Source organism: Aquarana catesbeiana, linkage group LG08 (genome assembly GCF_042186555.1).
Source record: "Aquarana catesbeiana isolate 2022-GZ linkage group LG08, ASM4218655v1, whole genome shotgun sequence".
In the NCBI taxonomy this organism is placed as follows: Eukaryota; Metazoa; Chordata; class Amphibia; order Anura; family Ranidae; genus Aquarana; species Aquarana catesbeiana.
In genome coordinates this window covers 295,346,548-295,365,526 of record NC_133331.1, presented here as the reverse complement: position 1 = coordinate 295,365,526, position 18,979 = coordinate 295,346,548, and the positions used below count along the sequence as shown (strand labels likewise).

The following is an 18,979-nucleotide window of genomic DNA, read 5'->3' as shown; positions in this document are numbered from 1 at the left end:
GCGGGGCCATCTTGCCCTCACTCAACTTCCTGCCCAACCCTCTAGCACATTGGATCTTTTTCACCACTACTGACATCTCCAGCAAGTGGAAAACGACCGGGAAGGGGGGCACCTCTCCCGCTGCCCATAAGTCCCATGAGGCATTGCAAGGCTAACGGTTACAAGCATGATTCCCACAGGCATGATGGGACTTGTAGTTTTACAACAGCTAGAGGGTCGCCAGTTTGAGACCCCCTGCAATGGTCTCTCGGTCTGGTTCAGTAGGTTACAGAATAATGGGGAAGACTGCTGACTTGACGGTTGTCCAGAAGACAGTCATTGACACCCTCCGCAAGGAGGGCAAGTCACACAAGGTCATTGCTAAAGAAGCTGGCTGTTCACAGAGTGCTGTATCCAAGCATATTAATGGAAAGTTGAGTGTAAGGAAACGTGTGGTAGAAAAGGGTGCACAAGCAACAGGGGTAACCTCAGCCTTGAGAGGATTGTGATGCAAAGGTCATTGAAGAATTTGGGGGGCGATTCACAGGGAGTGGACTACAGCTGGTGTCAGTGCTTCAAGAGCCACCACACACAGATGCATCCAGGACATCAGCTACAACTGTCCCATTCCTTGTGTCAATCTACTCCTGAACCAGAGACGTCAGAAGCGTCTTACCTGGGCTAAGGAGAACAAGGACTGGACTGTTGCTTAGTGGTCCAAAGTCCTCTTCGGATGAAAGTAAATTCTGAATTTAATTTGGAAATCGCGGCCCCAGTGTCTGGAGGAAGAGCGGAGAGGCACAGAATCCAAGTTTCATGAGGTCCAGTGTGAAGTTTCCACAGTCGGTGTTGATTTGGGGAGCCATGTTATCTGCTGGTGTTGGTCCACTGTGTTTTATCAAGTCCAAAGTCAGCGCAGTCCTCTAGCAGGAAATTCTAGAGCACTTCTTGCTTCCCTCTGCTGACCAGCTTTATGAAGATGCTGATTTCATTTTCCAACAGGACTTTCGCACCTGTCCACACTGCCAAAACTACCAATACCTGGTCACATGATCATGGGATCACTGTGCTTAATTAGCCAGCAAACTCACCTTACCTTAACCCCATAGAGAAACTGTGGGGTATTGTCAAGAGGAAGATGACACCAGACCCAACAATGCAGATGAGCTGAAGGCTGCTAACCTGGGATGGTGCTCAGAGGTGTGTAGGGGGTGGAAGCAAGGGACGGTGCTCGGAGGTGGGTAGGGGGTGGAACCAAGGGACGGTGCTCTGAGGTGGGTAGGGGTGGAACCAAGGGACGGTGCTCCGAGGTGGGTAGGGGTGGAACCAAGGGACGGTGCTCCGAGGTGGGTAGGGGTGGAACCAAGGGACGGTGCTCCGAGGTGGGTAGTGGTGGAACCAAGGGACGGTGCTCCGAGGTGGGTAGGGGGTGGAACCAAGGGACAGTGCTCGGAGGTGGAACCAAGGGACGGTGCTCCGAGGTGGGGGGGAACCAAGGGACGGTGCTCCGAGGTGGGTAGGGGGTGGAACCAAGGGACGGTGCTCGGAGGTGGAACCAAGGGACGGTGCTCGGAGGTGGAACCAAGGGACGGTGCTCGGAGGTGGAACCAAGGGACGGTGCTCGGAGGTGGGACCAAGGGGCGGTGCTCAGAGGTGGGTAGGGGGTGGAACCAAGGGAGGGTGCTTGGAGGTGGGTGGAACAAAGGGATGATGCTTGGAGGTGGAACCAAGGGACGGTGCTCGGAGGTGTAATGGAGATGGGACCAAGGGGCGGTGCTGGGACCAAGGGGCGGTGCTGGGACCAAGGGGCGGTGCTGGGAGATGGAACCAACCAAGATATGGTGCAACCAAGATATGGTGCTCCGAGGTGGGTAGGGGGTGGGACCAAGGGAGGTTACTGGGAGGTGCAACCAAGGGATGGTGCTCCGAGGTGGGTAGGGGGTGGAACCAAGGTACGGTGCTGGGAGGTGGAACCAAGGGATGGTGTTCGGAGGTGGGTAGGGGGTGGAACCAAGGGACAGTACTGGGAGGTGGAACCAAGGGACGGTTCTGGGAGGTAGGACCAAGAGGCGGTGCTCAGAGGTGGGTAGGGGGTGGAACCAAGGGATGGTGCTCGGAGGTGGAACCAAGGAACGGTGGAACCAGGAGACGGTGCTCGTGGTGGGTAGGGGGTGGAACCAAGGGACGGTGCTCGGAGGTTGAACCAAGGGACGGTGCTCGGAGGTGGAACCAAGGGACGGTGGGACCAAGGGACGGTGCTTGGAGGTGGGTAGGAGGTGGAACCAAGGGATGGTGCTAGGAGGTGGAACCAAGGGACAGTGCACGGAGGTGGGTAGGGGGTGGAACCCAGGGATGGTGCTCGGAGGTGGAACCAAGGGGCAGTGCTCGGAGGTGGGTAGGGGTGGAACCAAGGGATGGTGCTTGGAGGTGGAACCAAGGGATGGTGCTCGGAGGTGGGTAGGGGGTGGAACCAAGGGATGGTGCTCGAACGTGGAACCAGGGGATGGTGCTCGAAGGTGGAACCAAGGGGCGGTGCAACCAAGGGATGGTACTCCGAGGTGGGTGGGACCAAGGGACGGTGCTGGGAGGTTGGACCAAGGGACGGTGCTGGGAGGTTGGACCAAGGGACGATGCTGGGAGGTGGAACCAAGGGACGGTGCTGGGAGGTGGAACCAAGGGACGGTGCTCGGAGGTGGGTAGGGGGTGGAATCAAGGGACGGTGCTCGGAGGTGGGTAGGGGGTGGAACCATGGGAGGGGGGTGCTCGGAGGTGAGTAGGAGGTGGAACCAAGGGGCGGTGCTAGGCGGTGGAACCAAGGGGCAGTGCTCAGAGGTGGGTAGCCGGTGGAACCAAGGGACAGTGCTCATTCCATAACACCTCAGCAGTGCCACAGGCTGATTGCCTCCATTGATGCCGTTTTTCATGCAAAAGGAGCCCCGACCAAGTATTGAGTGCATACTATATACTATATACTATATATTATTTTTTTAAATTAATCTTATGCAATATTCTAATTTTCTGAGATACTGAATTTTGGGGTGTCACTCGACAGCCATAGTCATTAAAATTAAAAGAAAGAAATGCTTGAAATCTATCACTCTGTGTGTAATGAATCTATATAATGAGTCTCACTTTTTGAATTGAATTACTGAAATAAATTAACTTTTTGATGATATTCTAATTTTATGCAAAAAAGGGGGAACTAATGCGCAAACCAAAGGAGAAAAAAGATATAAATGTAACTAAACCCTGACAAGGTAGCTGCCAACATCAAGGTGTTCTCACACTAATCAGTAAAAAATAGCAATAAAAGGGTAATGTGGCGCTTACCAAAGAAGTAATAATTAAGGTGCTTCAAAAAGACAATAAGACTCACATAACTAATTAAATAAAGATATTTGGAAGTTCCAGAGGGTTACATCCAAATAAACAAGCATCTTAAATTGATCTCTTATTAAAAATGTTTAGCCAAAGGTTAGTAAACCAATGCTATGACAATAAATGAATGAATAAATAACAAACGCCCTCCAAGCAAACAATGCTGTCCACAAACGTTAATTCTAGAAATTCTTCTTACAAGCAGAAAAGAGGGATCCACACCTTGGCTAGGGATAATTCACAAACAAGGTATCCACAGAAAGCAGATAATATATATATATATATATATATATATAAACAATCCATGTACAAAGAAATATAAAAAACAAAAAAAAAAAACGATCTGTGCAGGGCAAATAATGGCGATGTATAAAATCTTGCTAAAAAACTAAAATCCTAATATAATAAACTAGGAGTGCAAAATGTGCAAATAAACAATCTGTGCAAAATAGCAATATGAAACGTATCACACTGTCTATCACTCAGGCAGATAGTGAGGAGAAGCTTTTGACAGTGTGTTCAGGGGACAGGTAGCTAGCAGATAGTGAGGAGATGCTTTTGACAGTATGTTCAGGGGACAGACAGCTAGCAGATAGTGAGGAGATGCTTTTGACAGTGTGTTCAGGGGACAGACAGCTAGCAGATAGTGAGGAGATGCTTTTGACAGTGTGTTCAGGGGACAGACAGCTAGCAGATAGTGAGGAGATGTTTTTGACATTGTGTTCAGGGGACAGGCAACTAGCAGATAGTGAAGAGATGCTGAGGAGATGCTTTTGACAGTGTGTTCAGGGGACAGGCAGCTTGCAGATAGTGAGGAGATGCTTTTGACAGTGTGTTCAGGGGACAGACAGCTAGCAGATAGTGAGGAGATGCTTTTGACAGTGTGTTCAGGGGACAGACAGCTAGCAGATAGTGAGGAGATGTTTTTGACATTGTGTTCAGGGGACAGGCAACTAGCAGATAGTGAAGAGATGCTGAGGAGATGCTTTTGACAGTGTGTTCAGGGGACAGGCAGCTTGCAGATAGTGAGGAGATGCTTTTGACAGTGTGTTCAGGGGACAGACAGCTAGCAGATAGTGAGGAGATGCTTTTGACAGTGTGTTCAGGGGACAGACAGCTAGCAGATAGTGAGGAGATGTTTTTGACAGTGTGTTCAGGGGACAGACAGCTAGCAGATAGTGAGGAGATGCTTTTGACAGTGTGTTCAGGGGACAGACAGCTAGCAGATAGTGAGGAGATGCTTTTGACAGTGTGTTCAGGGGACAGACAGCTAGCAGATAGTGAGGAGATGTTTTTGACAGTGTGTTCAGGGGACAGGCAACTAGCAGATAGTGAAGAGATGCTGAGGAGATGCTTTTGACAGTGTGTTCAGGGGACAGACAGCTAGCGAATAGTGAGGAGATGCTTTTGACAGTGTGTTCAGGGGACAGACAGCTAGCAGATAGTGAGGAGATGCTTTTGACAGTGTGTTCAGTGGACAGACAGCTAGCAGATAGTGAGGAGATGCTTTTGACAGTGTGTTCAGGGGACAGGCAGCTAGCAGATAGTGAGGAGATTCTTTTGACAGTGTGTTCAGGGGACAGACAGCTAGCAGATATTGAGGAGATGCTTTTGACAGTGTGTTCAGGGGACAGACAGCTAGCAGATAGTGAGGAGATGCTTTTGACAGTGTGTTCAGGGGACGGACAGCTAGCAGATAGTGAGGAGATGTTTTTGACAGTGTGTTCAGGAGACAGGCAGCTAGCAGATAGGGAGATGTTTTTGACAGTGTCTTCAGGGGACAGGCATCTAGCAGATAGGGAGATGTTTGCTATACATGACGAAAAATATTGTAACCTAAAAAAGAGTTGCATCACAAGAGTTGCACAGTATATAGAGGAGTTACCATTATCAGTAAAATGCAACATTTACATTAATGCTGCCTCAGTAATCATTAATCCAGAAACATGTGATTAATATTGTGTTTATCTTGATTGTCTACAGTAAAAATAAAACAAGATTTGTGGTTTTGGATCACATCAACAATGCCGAGGAAGAATAAGCGGTCACAAGCTCAAAGCCTGCGTCGGCGGAGGTTGAAGGAGGTTCCGCGTACAACAGGTGAACAGGTAGACTGTGTTGGTCTCATTGTTGTTGGTCTCTGTTTATCTTGCTATGTAAAGTAAACCCAAATTTGCAGTTACATAGCATATTGTTGTACTTAATTTAGTAAGCATAGTAAGACATATTGTTTGGTAATTTTAACTTTTGGTAGTACTGGATAATGTCATTTTTTTTTCAGGTAACCATATTGTTATGAGATATATTTACAGCATATCTTGGGCTGTACATCCCAAGTACAGCCCTAAACATTCAGCAGCTGCGTACGTTTTATTCCGTATGTTTTTTGGCTCTGCGTAACTTCTGCATACTTTCAGCTATTAATTCACTTCAATGTTAAAAAAGTGTTAAAAAGCTTAATATTTTAAAAAGTATAAATAGTAGGAAAAAAGTTGAAGCAGTACCATCATTAGCTGAAAGAGCTGAACTTTTAAAATGTTCAGCTCTTTGAGCTAATGATGGTACTTCTTCAACTTTTTTTCTACTATTTATACTTTTTAAAATATTAAGCTTTTTAACACTTTTTTTTAACATTGAAGTGAATGAGAGCATGCTTCAAATCCTTCAAATCTTCTTCCGCTCCCAAAAGTTTCACCTCCTTTATACTTTTACCTACAGACGCCAAACAAATGTTAAAATGTTCACAAAATATTCAGCTATCTGGCTATATCTTTTCAGTTTTATATCTTTTACAGTTTTTGTGAAAAAGCTGTTTAAGTTTAGTGATCATTTCAGGAAATTTTGAGCTTCCAAATGACAAGAGTTTTTTCCATTGACTATCCTGTATAAAATTCTTCACATTTCCCAGCGAAACGCACAGCCAACTTCTTTTTTCAATCGCTGACATGCTCACATTTTTCAGTTTATCAACATAAATTTTATAGCGATACATTCACAAAGGCCGTGTGTCTCTAACGGTGACGTCGCTGTTTCCATAGCATGTACTGTTGTGGATTTATTAAGGCTTGTTTGAAGGGTTCTCTCACACTGTTTCTCACTCATCAGGTGTGAGGATTAATGATCAAAAAGCTTTTTTAAAAAACCTTGAAATATTCCACATCTTTCATACATTAGTCGTGTTTGTTAAACTTTTTTAATAAAATTCATGTTTATTTTAAAACCTTTCCTACTTTTCCAACTATTCTCACTTCTTCAACTTTTTCTTACGGATTTAAGCTATTCATCCAGTTAGCTTTAGCAATTCAGCTATTCAGCATTCCCACTCATTTTTTCCAGGAAATGAATGTTCGAGTTATTATTTGTTATTATTAGATCGTTACGTTCTAATTTGTTTAGATGCAGCATTCGTTATTTCGGATAATTTGTGACTTCGGATAAATTTGTTACGTTCACTAACAGCCGAATTTGAAAGGAAATTCCAATACCTATAATTTAATATTTATTATTAGTTCGGATTTTTGGGTTTTTGAATTTCCAGATTTTCATTCTTTTGAATTTTCAGATTTTCATTCTTATTCTTGGATTTTCAAATTTCCAAATTTTAGAATTTTAAAATTTATGAAATTTCCGAAATGTTCCAAATTCCGAAATTCGCAATCTCGGAAATTCGCAATCTCGGAAATTTCGCAATCTCGGAAATTTCGTAATCTCGGAAATTTCGTAATCTCGGAAATTCATAACCTCGGAAATTCGTAACCTCTTAAATTCTACCCAACTACTGGTTGGGTCTGCCTCTGGCCTCCTCTGTATTTCATTGACCTAGGAAGGTTCTGGACGAATTGGTGGATGCTATGAGGAACACAGCACGAATATTCATGCCAATCCCAGGGAGGGTGGCCCTAAGGAATTCTGGGAGAGGGTATTTATTTTGTTGGATGCACTGAGCACAAGGCCTTTCCCAGAAGTGGATTGTCCCAGCTAGGGGAAATGCTGCTGCCCTTCCTGACACCTGCTGCCATGCGAAAAAAAAGAGGGCGGAGAGCTGAAGTTACACTTTGCAGAGCTCAGTTAGAAAAGCTGATTGGAGGGAAGGGACACCAAACACCCCCCCTGCACAGGAACATACCTGAGGTTGTCAATCACAGGCTGTGTGCTGGAGCTCCTCCCCTGTCACCTTTTTTCTCTTGGTATAAGGAAAACTTGTCAGAAGTGATTTAGATAGTAGAGGAAGGAGACAACAGACAGAAATTATACATAGTGCTCTGGACTGAGGTGAGTACATACTATAGAGAGATGTGCTTTGTTCATATTTCATGTCTGACTAAATGTACATCAACCCTCCTATTCCCCCCTCCCCCCCACATCCTATTATTGTGTGACCAATACCATCCAAATAATTCTTACTTTCATTTCCTAAAGTTACCCGTCTACAAGGAGACCTGTATAGATCAAATGACGGCACGAATGAGGATGGAGGAGGACCGGAGTCACATGACTGAGAAGATACTAAACCTCACCCTGGAGATCATCTACCTGCTGACCGGAGAGGTGAGGAGGATTCTGGGAGGTCACATGACATCACTCTTATCTCTAGTAATAAAACACAGACCTGACCGGAGAGGTGAGGAGGATTCTGGGAGGTCACATGACATCACTCTTATCTCTATTAATAAAACACAGACCTGACCGGAGAGGTGAGGAGGATTCTGGGAGGTCACATGACATCACTCTTATCTCTATTAATAAAACACAGACCTGACCGGAGAGGTGAGGAGGATTCTGGGAGATCACATGACATCACTCTTATCTCTATTAATAAAACACAGACCTGACCGGAGAGGTGAGGAGGATTCTGGGAGGTCACATGACATCACTCTTATCTCTATTCATAAAACACAGACCTGACCGGAGAGGTGAGGAGGATTCTGGGAGGTCACATGACATCACTCTTATCTCTATTAATAAAACACAGACCTGACCGGAGAGGTGAGGAGGATTCTGGGAGGTCACATGACATCACTCTTATCTCTATTAATAAAACACAGACCTGACCGGAGAGGTGAGGAGGATTCTGGGATTCTAACATGATATTCCTATTGGTTCCTCAATACAGAGATTTCCTCTTGTGAAGTCAGGTGATCATATGACCATCACAGTGCCTCCATGTGACTCCCTAAAACCTGAGAGACACAACATGGAGAAGATTCTAGAAGTCACCAAGAAGATGATGGAGCTGCTGACAGGAGAGGTGAGGAGGATTCTGGGAATTCTGGGACATTATCCAGTAACAGACAAGGGATGTGTCTGGATGGTGACTGTATCATTGTGTGTGTCAGGTTCCTATAAGGTGTCAGGATGTCACTGTCTATTTCTCCATGGAGGAGTGGGAGTATTTAGAAGGACACAAGGATCTCTACAAGGACGTCATGATGGACAATCAGCCGCCCCTCACATCACCGGGTAAGAGGAGACTTTATTGTAAAGGAGAGAGCAGTACGGAGGGTCCACCTAGATCCCCCATCATCTGATAAACACATAGAAACAATGTATTCAGTCAGTGTGTGTGTTTCCTACAGATGGATCCAGTAATGGGAACCCACCAGAGAGATGTCCCCGTCCTCTGTATTCCCGGGATTCTACACAGGAAGGTCACACCATCCCTCACCATCACCAGGTAGATGAGGAACAATTATTGGTAGTTATGATTTATACACAGCATGTTTGTTATAATGAATGTTTTATTATATATTCAGAGTGGAAACCTCAGGGATTATAATATTGTTGTAAAAGAAGAGTATAAAGAGGAGGATGAAGAGTATGGAGTGATGGAGAAGTTTTTAGCGGGACACAAGGATATGATGGAGCCACCTAATACCAGGAACCCACCAGAGAGATGTCCTCTGTATTCCTGGGAATCCACACAGGAAGATCACACCATCTTTCAATGTTACAAGGTTAGTCAGATGAAGCATCTAGAACATGGACTCATGGAGATGTGTGGATTTTTTTTTATGTAAGCTCATATTTTACAGATGATATTCTCTCTCATTTTCTTGGTTTAGAGTGGAGATCCAATCGATATAGAATTTGAGGTTAAATCAGAAGAAGAAGAGAGGTATGTGAGGGATGATCAGCAGTCTATGGAGAAGAATGGAATAACGGGGACATTTATAGAGGAGGACACTCCTACAGAGATCAGCACAGGTGGGTCATTAACACTAAATACATTCCTCCACCCATACTTCTCACTGATTGGTCCAGAGTAGGGCGGGGACTGGGTGATATCAGCCTGTAATCCCCTGGTCACTTTCCTGAGCTGTGTTCCCCGTCCTGTATTCCTGTATTTCTCTCGGATAATCTTCCTTCTCTGTGCTGCAGACACAATTTATGTATCTAGACTGGATTTATGGAGATTCTGGGGTTCAGCTGGCATTAAAATGTATATTCTTGGTATAGACAATGCTTGACCTAGGCACCAGGGACATGCGTTTTAGGTCTTGGCAGCCTACTCAACATTAGGTGGATGGTCACGATGTTTTGGCTGATTGGTGTATTGTATGGTACATACTCCTGCACTATATACTCTATGTTGTACATTACATACTCCTGACTAGGGATGAGCTTGATGTTCGGGTCGAACATGAGTTTGACTCGAACACCGTTCGCCGAAGAACGAACATATGGGGAATTCGTGGAATATTCGAGCGCCCGCGGAACGCCCCATAATGCACTGTGAGATCGCAGTGCATTGCTGTATGATGATTGGCCAAAGCATGCACCTGACCTGCATGCTTTGGCCAATCCCAGCGCCCTCTGCTAAGAGAGCCTGCCTTTGGCCAATCATCGTTTAGGGGGACTAAGTCCACGCCCAAAAATATATATATGCACTCTGCATCCCGTGTAGCCTATATCTACAGTGCATTCCGTGGTGTACTATTTCTAATCTACTTCAGGTGGTGTATTTGATATATATATAATTATGATGCAGACAGTTATATATATACAATTATGATGCCTATATCTGCAGTGCAGTCCGTGGTGTACTGTTTCTACTACTTTTCTGTTGGTGTACACAGCACACAATACCACTAAAAAAGGGCAAGGAGGCTCTGTGTCTACAGTCAACACTGCTGGTCATGGACACGGTGCATCCTCTGCAGGTGGCCGTGGGGCACGCTTGTCCTTTTTCTCTGCTGCTGGCTGTTATTGAGCCACAAGATGCAGAAGAGTTGGTGGAGTGGATAACAAAGCCGTCTCCATCCTCCTCATCCTCTGTCACCCAGGCTCAGAGTAGTTTGTCTTCCAATGCAGCTGCCAAAGCACCTATTCCATCGGCTCCTTGTCCACAGTCACTCCTTCCGTAGCCCAACCATCATGCACAGAGGAGTCCCCCGAACTATTCGACCACAGTGTTGGGTACATGCTGATGGAGGATGCGCAGCGATTAGAAGGCTCCGATGTTGGTTCCCAGGTTGAGGAAGGGAGTAACGTGAGCCTAGAGAGGGGGTGCCCAAGAAGGAGAAGAAACTGGCAGTCATGTTCCCCCAGCCAGAGCATACTGCCAAGTTTGAAGATGGAGGGGATGATGAGGTCACTTACTCTACTTGGGTGCCTGATAGAAGAGAGGAGGAGGAGGCACAACTCCAATGAGGCAGGATGTCCTCTAGGGGGCAGCCACCCTACTGCATCACACCGCAGAGCTCCACAGGTGCAGGGCGCTGCTGACTCCCGCTGATTTTTAAAAATTCTTTGGTGTGGACCTTTTTGCACACGTGTGCAGCAGATCGCACCATTGCTGTTTGCTACCTATGTCTGAAGTGGCTCAAGCGTGGCCAGAACAGCAGCTGCTTGGGCACCACATGCTTGACCGGACATATGACGATCTGCCATGCAGTCCATTGGCAACAGCACTTGAAAGACCCACATCAAAGAAAAAGGCGGACCTCTCCTTGCTCCTCATCTGGGATCTCCAACCCTACTATACCTCCAGACCTCTAAAAAACCTGCACTGAGAGGAATGAAGGTATAGCAATAGGTGTCCCAAGTACTTGCAGCCAATCTGCTATCAGTACACCTCCATCTGATTTTAGCAGGCAAATTTCCCTACCCCAGTTGCTAAACCGTTAAAAGAAATTCGGTCCCAGCCATCCACATGCTCAGCGTCTGAATGCTAGCTTTGCCAAATTGCTAGCACTGCAACTGCTGCCTTTTCAGCTGGTAGACTCCGCCCCCTTTTGTGAATATGTGGAATGTGCTGTACCTCAGTGGCTGGTTCCAAAACGCCATTTCTTTTAACGGAAGGCCATTCCGGCTCTCTACCTGCATGTGGAAGGCAATGTTTTGGCCTCGTTGGACAGGGTGGTCAGCAGAAAGGTGTATATTACCGCTGACTCATGGTCCAGCAGGCATGGACAGGGATGTTACCTTTCTTTCACGGTGCACTGGGTAACTCTGCTGGCTGCGAAGGATGCAGGACAGGAATCAGTATTGTTGGAGCTTGTTCCGCCACAACGCCTCCAAAATGCTAGTGGTGATTCTGCCACAGCTCTCTCCTCCACCCCTTCCTCTTCTTCTTCCTCTGTGGCCTCTTCTGCAGATTTCTCCTCTGAACTAGCGGTGCTCCGTAAGCGTTCAAAGGGCTACGCAAGCACTCAGGCAAAAAGATGCCATGCGGTGCTTGAGTTGGACTGCTTAGGGGACAGGAGCCACACTGGGGCAGAGATTCTGTCAGCTCTGCAAGGGCAGGCTCAGAGGTGGTTGACGCCACGCCAGCTTCACCCAGGAAGAGTTGTATGCGACAATGGCACCAACCTTCTCTCTGCCTTCCGACAGGGACACTTGACCCATGTCCCATGTTTGGCACACGTCCTGGATTTGGTGGTGCAGCAGTTCTTGAGCAGGTACCCAGGCTTACAGGATCTCCTGAGGCAGGCCAGAAAAGTCTGTGGTCATTTCCGCCAAGCATACAATGCCAGTGCTTGGCTGGCTGACATTCAAAGGGAATGCAACCTGCCCACCAACCGCCTCATTTGTGACATGCCCACCAGGTGGAACTCAACGTTGGCAATGCTGCAGCAGCTGCACTCACAGCAGAGGGCCATCAATGAGTACCTGTGTGAGTATGGCACCAGGACAGAGTCAGGGGAGCTTGGCTTTTTTCCCCCACACGCCAGTGGCTACTGATCAAGGATGCATGGACTGTCCTGTCACCATTTGAGGAGGCCATGAGAATGGTGAGCAGCGACAGTGCATGCATCAGTGATACTGTCCCTCTTGTCTTCCTGTTGGAGCACACGCTTCGTGGAATAATGGACAGGGCACTTGAGGCAGAACAGCAGGAGGAAGAGGAGGACTTCCTTACCTCTCAAGGCCCCCTTTATCCAGATAGCATTCCTGTGGGCCCGCCAAACACACAGGAAGAAGAGGAGGAGGATTGTGTCAGCATGGATGTAGAGGATAACACTCAGCAGCAGTCTTCAAGGGATGGTTTTCAGTCCCCAGAAAACCAAGGAGTTGTACGTGGTTGGGAGGAGGTAGTTCCTGACAACGTCGTCCTCAGTGACCCAGATGACTCACAATTGAATGCCTCTGCAAACTTACACTGCATGGCCTCCCTGATTCTAGGATTCGTGGTATGAAGGAGAGGGATTATTACTGACTGGCAACCCTTCTTGATCCACGTTACAAGGGTAAGGTTGCAGAACTCATCCTGCCTTCACAGAGGGAGCAGAGGATGAAGCATCTTGTGGAGAAGGTGGCCGGCTGACCAATGCCTTTAGACAATATTTCAGTCCTCAGCACCAAGGTCTGATCGGTTCAAGCAACCAACGCCAGCGTATGCTGGTGCATGAATATCTTGGGGCAAGAGCAGACTTGGAGACCTTTCCAACAGACCATCAACTGGGTTACTGGGTCTTGAGGATGGCTAGAACTTGCTCAATATGCAATTGAGCTACTGGCCTGTCCTGCAGCCAGCGTTCTTTCTGAACGCACATTCAGTGCTGCTGGAGGGTTTGTAATGGATCATAGAGTGCGCCTGTCCACAGACTCCGTTGATAGGCTCACATTCATAAAAATGAGTCAGTCTTGGATCAGCAGCAGCTATCAAGCACCTGATAACTGATTGATTTTTCTATGGATGTGGGATCCCTTGAAGGCTGCCTATGCTGAGTGACTATCCTATTCCTCCTCAATCTTGATAATGCTAGCTTCCTATAAAATTTTTGGTTTAGAGCACCACCAACACTGCCTAAGGCCCAATTTTTCTGCCCCTGTTTAACAGGGGCATGTAATTACAATTTTTCATCAAATATTTCACAGCAGGGCCCGTTCCAGCGCCCACCAAGAGTATCTGTGAGGGGTTACAGTGTTCTGGCACCACCAACACTCAAGACAAGGCAACAGGGCAGGCCGTATAGTATATATACTTCTGTTCAGTGTATATAGTGCCTGGGGGCCCCCCCACGCCATTTTTTTTTTAATTTGGGTGCGGGGTTCCCCTTAATATCCATACCAGACCCAAAGAACCTGGTAATGGGCTGGGGCCCATGCCGTTTTTCTTAATGATTTTCTTCTATATTGCCGGGACCCGACAATACATTACAGCCGCAAGCAGTTTTAAATTACTTTTTATCCTTTTAGAAATGTAATTTTGCTGTGGTACTGTTCCAAACACGGGAAACATGTGCTACTTTAGAGGCAGACTAAGGGGACCCCCAGGCACAATATTTAAAGGAATATTTCATATTTATTTTTTCACTTTAAGCATTATTAAAATCACTGCTCCCGAAAAAACGTCCGTTTTTAAAACTTTTTTTTTGCATTGATACATGTTAGGCAGGCCCGGGTCCCCCCAAACACTTTTTATGGCAAAAACTTGCATATAAGCCTTTAAAATTAGCACTTTTAAATTTTTCACATTCGTGTCCCATAGATTTTAACGTTGTTCGCGTGTTTGAACAAACTTTTTTGCATGTTCGGAATGTTCTGGTGCAAACTGATCCGGGGGGGAGTGTTTGGCTCATCCCTACTCCTGACCCCTGCACTATATACTCTATGTTGTACATCACATACTCCTGACTTCTGCTGTCTCCCCTCTACCCACTGCTATATATACACGTAATATGTATTCTCTTTTGTTGCACCCATTTCCTACCAGCTGGACATTTTATATCTGATGATTTGTTCCCGTGATATCCTTGCATCTGTGGATACCTGTTACTGACTTGGCTTGCTCTTGGCTCTGTCTTTTGCCTACCTCCTGATCTGACCTCGACTTGTTAAACTGACTGTCTTATCTTGCTCACCTATGTATGGCCCTAGCTACCCTTCTGACTATGCTTGCTCTTGTCTGTACCCGGTACCTTACCCTGGCTTCTCTCCTAACTCCTGCTACTTCCCTAGGATGCCGCTGGTCTGCAGACACTATACTGGTGTTTCATCTGAGTACCTGAACATCTTGTCTGACAACACTCCAGTCAGAACAACCTTGCAATGTTTTCCAGCAGACAACCCATGCTTCTTTGAGCCTGACTCCTCCTGTACCACCTTCAGGGGAGTTTGGAGCTTAGCCACAAGGGAAGCCCTCTCTCCATTGGCCTCCAGCATCAGGCATGTGAAAGTTGGGAAGATGGCAATGAGTGATAGAGGGGGAGGGGACACTCGTCCTATAATCCCCTCATCACTGTCACTCCTATAAAAGACAGTTCTCGTTGTTTCCTCACTCTCTGACTAAGGTCCATGAATAAAGAAATGAACTGGTAGGAGATCAGAGGACCCATTTACTAGTTACCTTGAGGGGGGAATTGTAATGCCGCGTACACACGAGCGGACTTTACGGCAGACTTTGCCCGGTGGACGGGATTTGGTCGGACAATTCGATTGTGTGTGGGCTCCAGCGGACTTTGTTTTCTCAAAAGTTGGACGGACTTAGATTTGAAACATGTTTTAAATTAATCCGTTGAAATCGAGTCTGGTCGAAAAGTCCGCCGTCTGTATGCTAGTTCGACGGACAAAAAGCCACGCTAGGGCAGCTATTGGCCACTGGCTATGAACTTCCTTGTTTTAGTCCGGTCGTACGTCATCACGTACGAATTCGACGGACTTTGGTGGATTGTGTGTAGGCAAGTCCGTTCATTCAGAAAGTCCGTCGTAAAGTACGTTGAAAAGTCCGCCGGGCAAAGTCTGCCGTAAAGTCCGCTCGTGTGTACGCGGCATAAGATCCTCAGAGACAAAGCTGCCTGATGTGGGCAGAGTCCTGGTTTAGGGGAACCAATCTGCTCATGTCTAGTAATAATCTTTAATAATAATAAGTATGTGGCACTAACTAGAATGTGTAGATGAATAAACACAATAAATATAACTAAAACGTGTATCTTTGATGAAGTCACGTGAGCAGTGACGCAACGCGTCAGAGAGGAGTCAGGTGTCGTCACTTCCGGTCGCGGCCGAGACTGGAAGTACTTTGTCCTGTGCTGGTTATCCAGAATTTTCACTGTAAGTTACTACGTTCTGTTTATAATAAAATTGTGTTGGATTACTACACGATGGGGATCTTCCTTCATATTACATGCCCTCACCTTACTTGCCAAGTCTGAAGCCCTCTATCAGAGACCTGTTAGTGCTGAGACGATCGGAGGAGATCGGTCGATTGCTGGCTTTCCACCTGTTTCCTGACTGCAGGCTTGACTCACACGGTAGGGGTCTTTAATAGAGGTGAGAGGCTGGGGGAATCGTGTGGCGCACCACGGATTGCTGCTGATGATTGGAGGAATCTGAAACCGATCATTCCTTGCACATGTACTTTTTTTGTAATATACTTTTTTGCATGAACTGTTATATGAAGATTTGTTTTCCTTCACGCCGGAATCATATTGCACTTTATTGGACTATGAACCTTTATCTATATATTTAGTGTGTTTTTTTCACTTTTTTTGCAATTTATGCGACTTTTTCACTTGATGCGATTTTTTTCCATTTTTATGGGATTTGACATTTGCTTCACTTTTATGCACTTCTATGCACTTTAAGAATATTATCATTGGATTCATGTATTGTTGCTTATATTTTATATTGATATAGTTTTGATATCACTTTGAAGGGTTATCATTAGATACACGTTTTAGTTATATTTATTGTGTTTATTCATCTACACATTCTAGTTAGCACCACATACTTCTTATTATTAATCATTTGTTTTTTCTGTGTGGGAACACTTTTATATATGTTTGGCAGCTTCTCCTATCCTTATATTCATATTCTGCCTATTACACTTTGGTTTTGCGCATTAGTTCCCCTTCTTTTTTAGTAATAATCTTTGTATTTCTATTTTAGTAAATGGACGGAAGATGAGGGATTGTCTCACTTCCTCTTATCCTGAGGAACCTCAGACTGTGAGGGACGGTGCCGGACCATCGCATTCCTCTTATCCTGAGGAACCTCAGACTGTGAGGGACGGTGCCGGACCATCGTATTCCTCTTATCCTGAGGGACCTCAGACTGTGCGGGGCTGTGCCACCCTTCCAACAGATAAGAGGTTTATCTGTATGGATTGCGGGAAGGGTTTCCGTTTGAAATATGCTCTTAATGTTCATAGAAGATCTCACACGGGTGAGAAGCCGTATTCCTGCCCTGAGTGCAATAAACGTTTTTTCATGAAGTCCCAACTAACCGTACATGGAAGATCACACACGGGTGAGAAGCCGTTTTCCTGCCCTGAGTGCGGGAAAAGTTTTTCACACAGTTCCAATCTTTACAGACATCAGAGATTACACGCGGGGCAAAAGCCGTATCCCTGTCCTGAGTGCGGGAAGTGTTTTCCAGCGAAGACCAGTCTTTACAGACATCAGAGATTGCACGAGGGTGAGAAGCCATATTCCTGTCCTGAATGTGGGAAATGTTTTTCAAATAGTTCCAGTCTTTCCACACATCAGAGATCGCACACGGGGGAATAGCCGTATTCATGTCTTGAGAGTGGGAAATATTTTTCAGATAAGTCCAATATTTATACACATCAGAGATCTCACACAGGAGAGAAGCCGTATTCCTGTGCTGAATGTGGGAAAAGTTTTTCATCTAAGTTACGTCTTGATACACATCAGAGATTGCACACAGGAGAGAAGCCGTATTCCTGTCCTGAGTGCGGGAAAGGTTTTTCAGAGAAGTCCAATGTTTACAAACATCAGAGATCTCACATGGGTGGGAAGCCACTTTCCTGTCCTGAGTACGGGAATTGTCACTCGCAGAAGTCTTCTGTTTACAGTCATCTGAGATTGGACACGGAGGAGAAGCCGTATTCCTGTCCTGAGTGAGGTAATTGTTCCTCCCTGAAGTCCTGTCTTCCTGTACATCAGGGGTCCCACACAACCCTCGAGGTGTATTAGTGAGTGCGGGAAATGTCTTGTATATGAATGTTGCTGGACATGTGGGGAAGAAGCACACCCTGATATACACCTCAGATATACTCCATGGCTGATCTTCATCATGGAAGAAACAGTTCATAAGGAGATGTTGAATTATAATCAATATGGATTACTAATGAGATATGCAGAGAAACCTGATGAAGCCCCAACCACAGGTTTAGAAGTTCAGAGAGAAAATGGGTTCTTTGATCCCTTTCATCTGATCATCAGCCCTCCACCATCCATCAATCTCTCTTCTCATCCCCCAAACAGATGTTTGAGAAAGGATCCCTCCATATCTCTCTTCTGATCATCAGCCCTTCGCACATCCTCTCCAGGTCACACCACAAGCAGATTCCCCTGGGTGTTGCTCCAAACTCAGCGCAAATCTATTGATTGGTAAATACCAACTTAAATATGGGGTTTTTAGGGGGCTAAAACAAGTACAATTCTTTTAAAAAAGGTTTACTTTATTAAGTATCTATCAAGATCTTATTCAAATATAACATATACAGCAGAAAATATTGATGGCACTCTTCTCCATAATGGCTACACTGTTGCTTTCCTCGACATGTTTCGCCAACAATGGCTTCATCAGGAGGAGCCTTAAGTAAAAAGCACTTGGCGACCGTCCCATAGTAAAAATACGTCATTACTAGTGTTCTGGCAGCAACTAGCTGCCATAACCCTGGTATCTTCTTTTTATTTATTTATTTTTTTTTTACAATGGGCGATTCTGTGTCGCTTAAAAGTAGTCCCATTGGCGCATTCGCCGCAGGATCACTTTTTAGAGGCGGCAGAAGTGCCCCGCCCCACCGCTTTCCGGTAGTTTTCCGGGCTTACCGGAGCCGCCAGTAAAGCTTGGAAGTGATCAGATGTGGCCATTTTCCTGGGCAGGAAGTCGAGTGAGGGCAAGATGGGCCCCCACTCATCTCTATGCCCTTGGAGGACCGGAGAGACCTCTAGCATCACTTCCAGTTCTCAGGAAAAAACAAAATGTTTTTATTTTATTTTATTATTTTATTATTTATTTTATTTTTTAGTTTTTAAGTCAAAATAAAAAAAATAAAAAATCTTTTCTCTTCTTCTTTTGCTTTTAAAGGTAGAGTAGAGATTTGCGTTCTTTTTGACCCCAGCTCTCTTAATAAAGAGGACCTGTCCTGCTTATTTCTTTTACAAGGGATGTTTACATTCCTTGTAATAGGAATATAAGAGATAAACAA

General features: G+C 45.7%; 1 protein-coding gene across 1 annotated transcript; it reads left to right on the top strand.

The window, feature by feature from the left end:
- The first annotated feature begins 5,381 nt into the window (after positions 1-5,381).
- LOC141106820 (uncharacterized) lies at positions 5,382-18,769 on the top strand. Its single transcript, XM_073597748.1, has 5 exons — positions 5,382-5,457; positions 8,934-9,031; positions 9,111-9,311; positions 9,420-9,561; positions 16,690-18,769. The coding sequence occupies exons 1-5, from the start codon at positions 5,382-5,384 to the stop codon at positions 17,307-17,309; spliced, it is 1,137 nt and encodes a 378-aa protein (XP_073453849.1). The 3' UTR covers positions 17,310-18,769.
- Positions 18,770-18,979: the final 210 nt, after the last annotated feature.

Bases quoted from the DNA above. Each gene is read 5' to 3' on its own strand.
- LOC141106820 (XM_073597748.1), top strand. From the start codon at position 5,382: ATGCCGAGGAAGAATAAGCGGTCACAAGCTCAAAGCCTGCGTCGGCGG. The intron at 5,458-8,933 runs GTGAACAGGTAG...TGTTTCCTACAG, and splicing joins GGAGGTTCCGCGTACAACAG to ATGGATCCAGTAATGGGAAC. The intron at 9,562-16,689 runs GTGGGTCATTAA...TTTCTATTTTAG, and splicing joins TCCTACAGAGATCAGCACAG to TAAATGGACGGAAGATGAGG.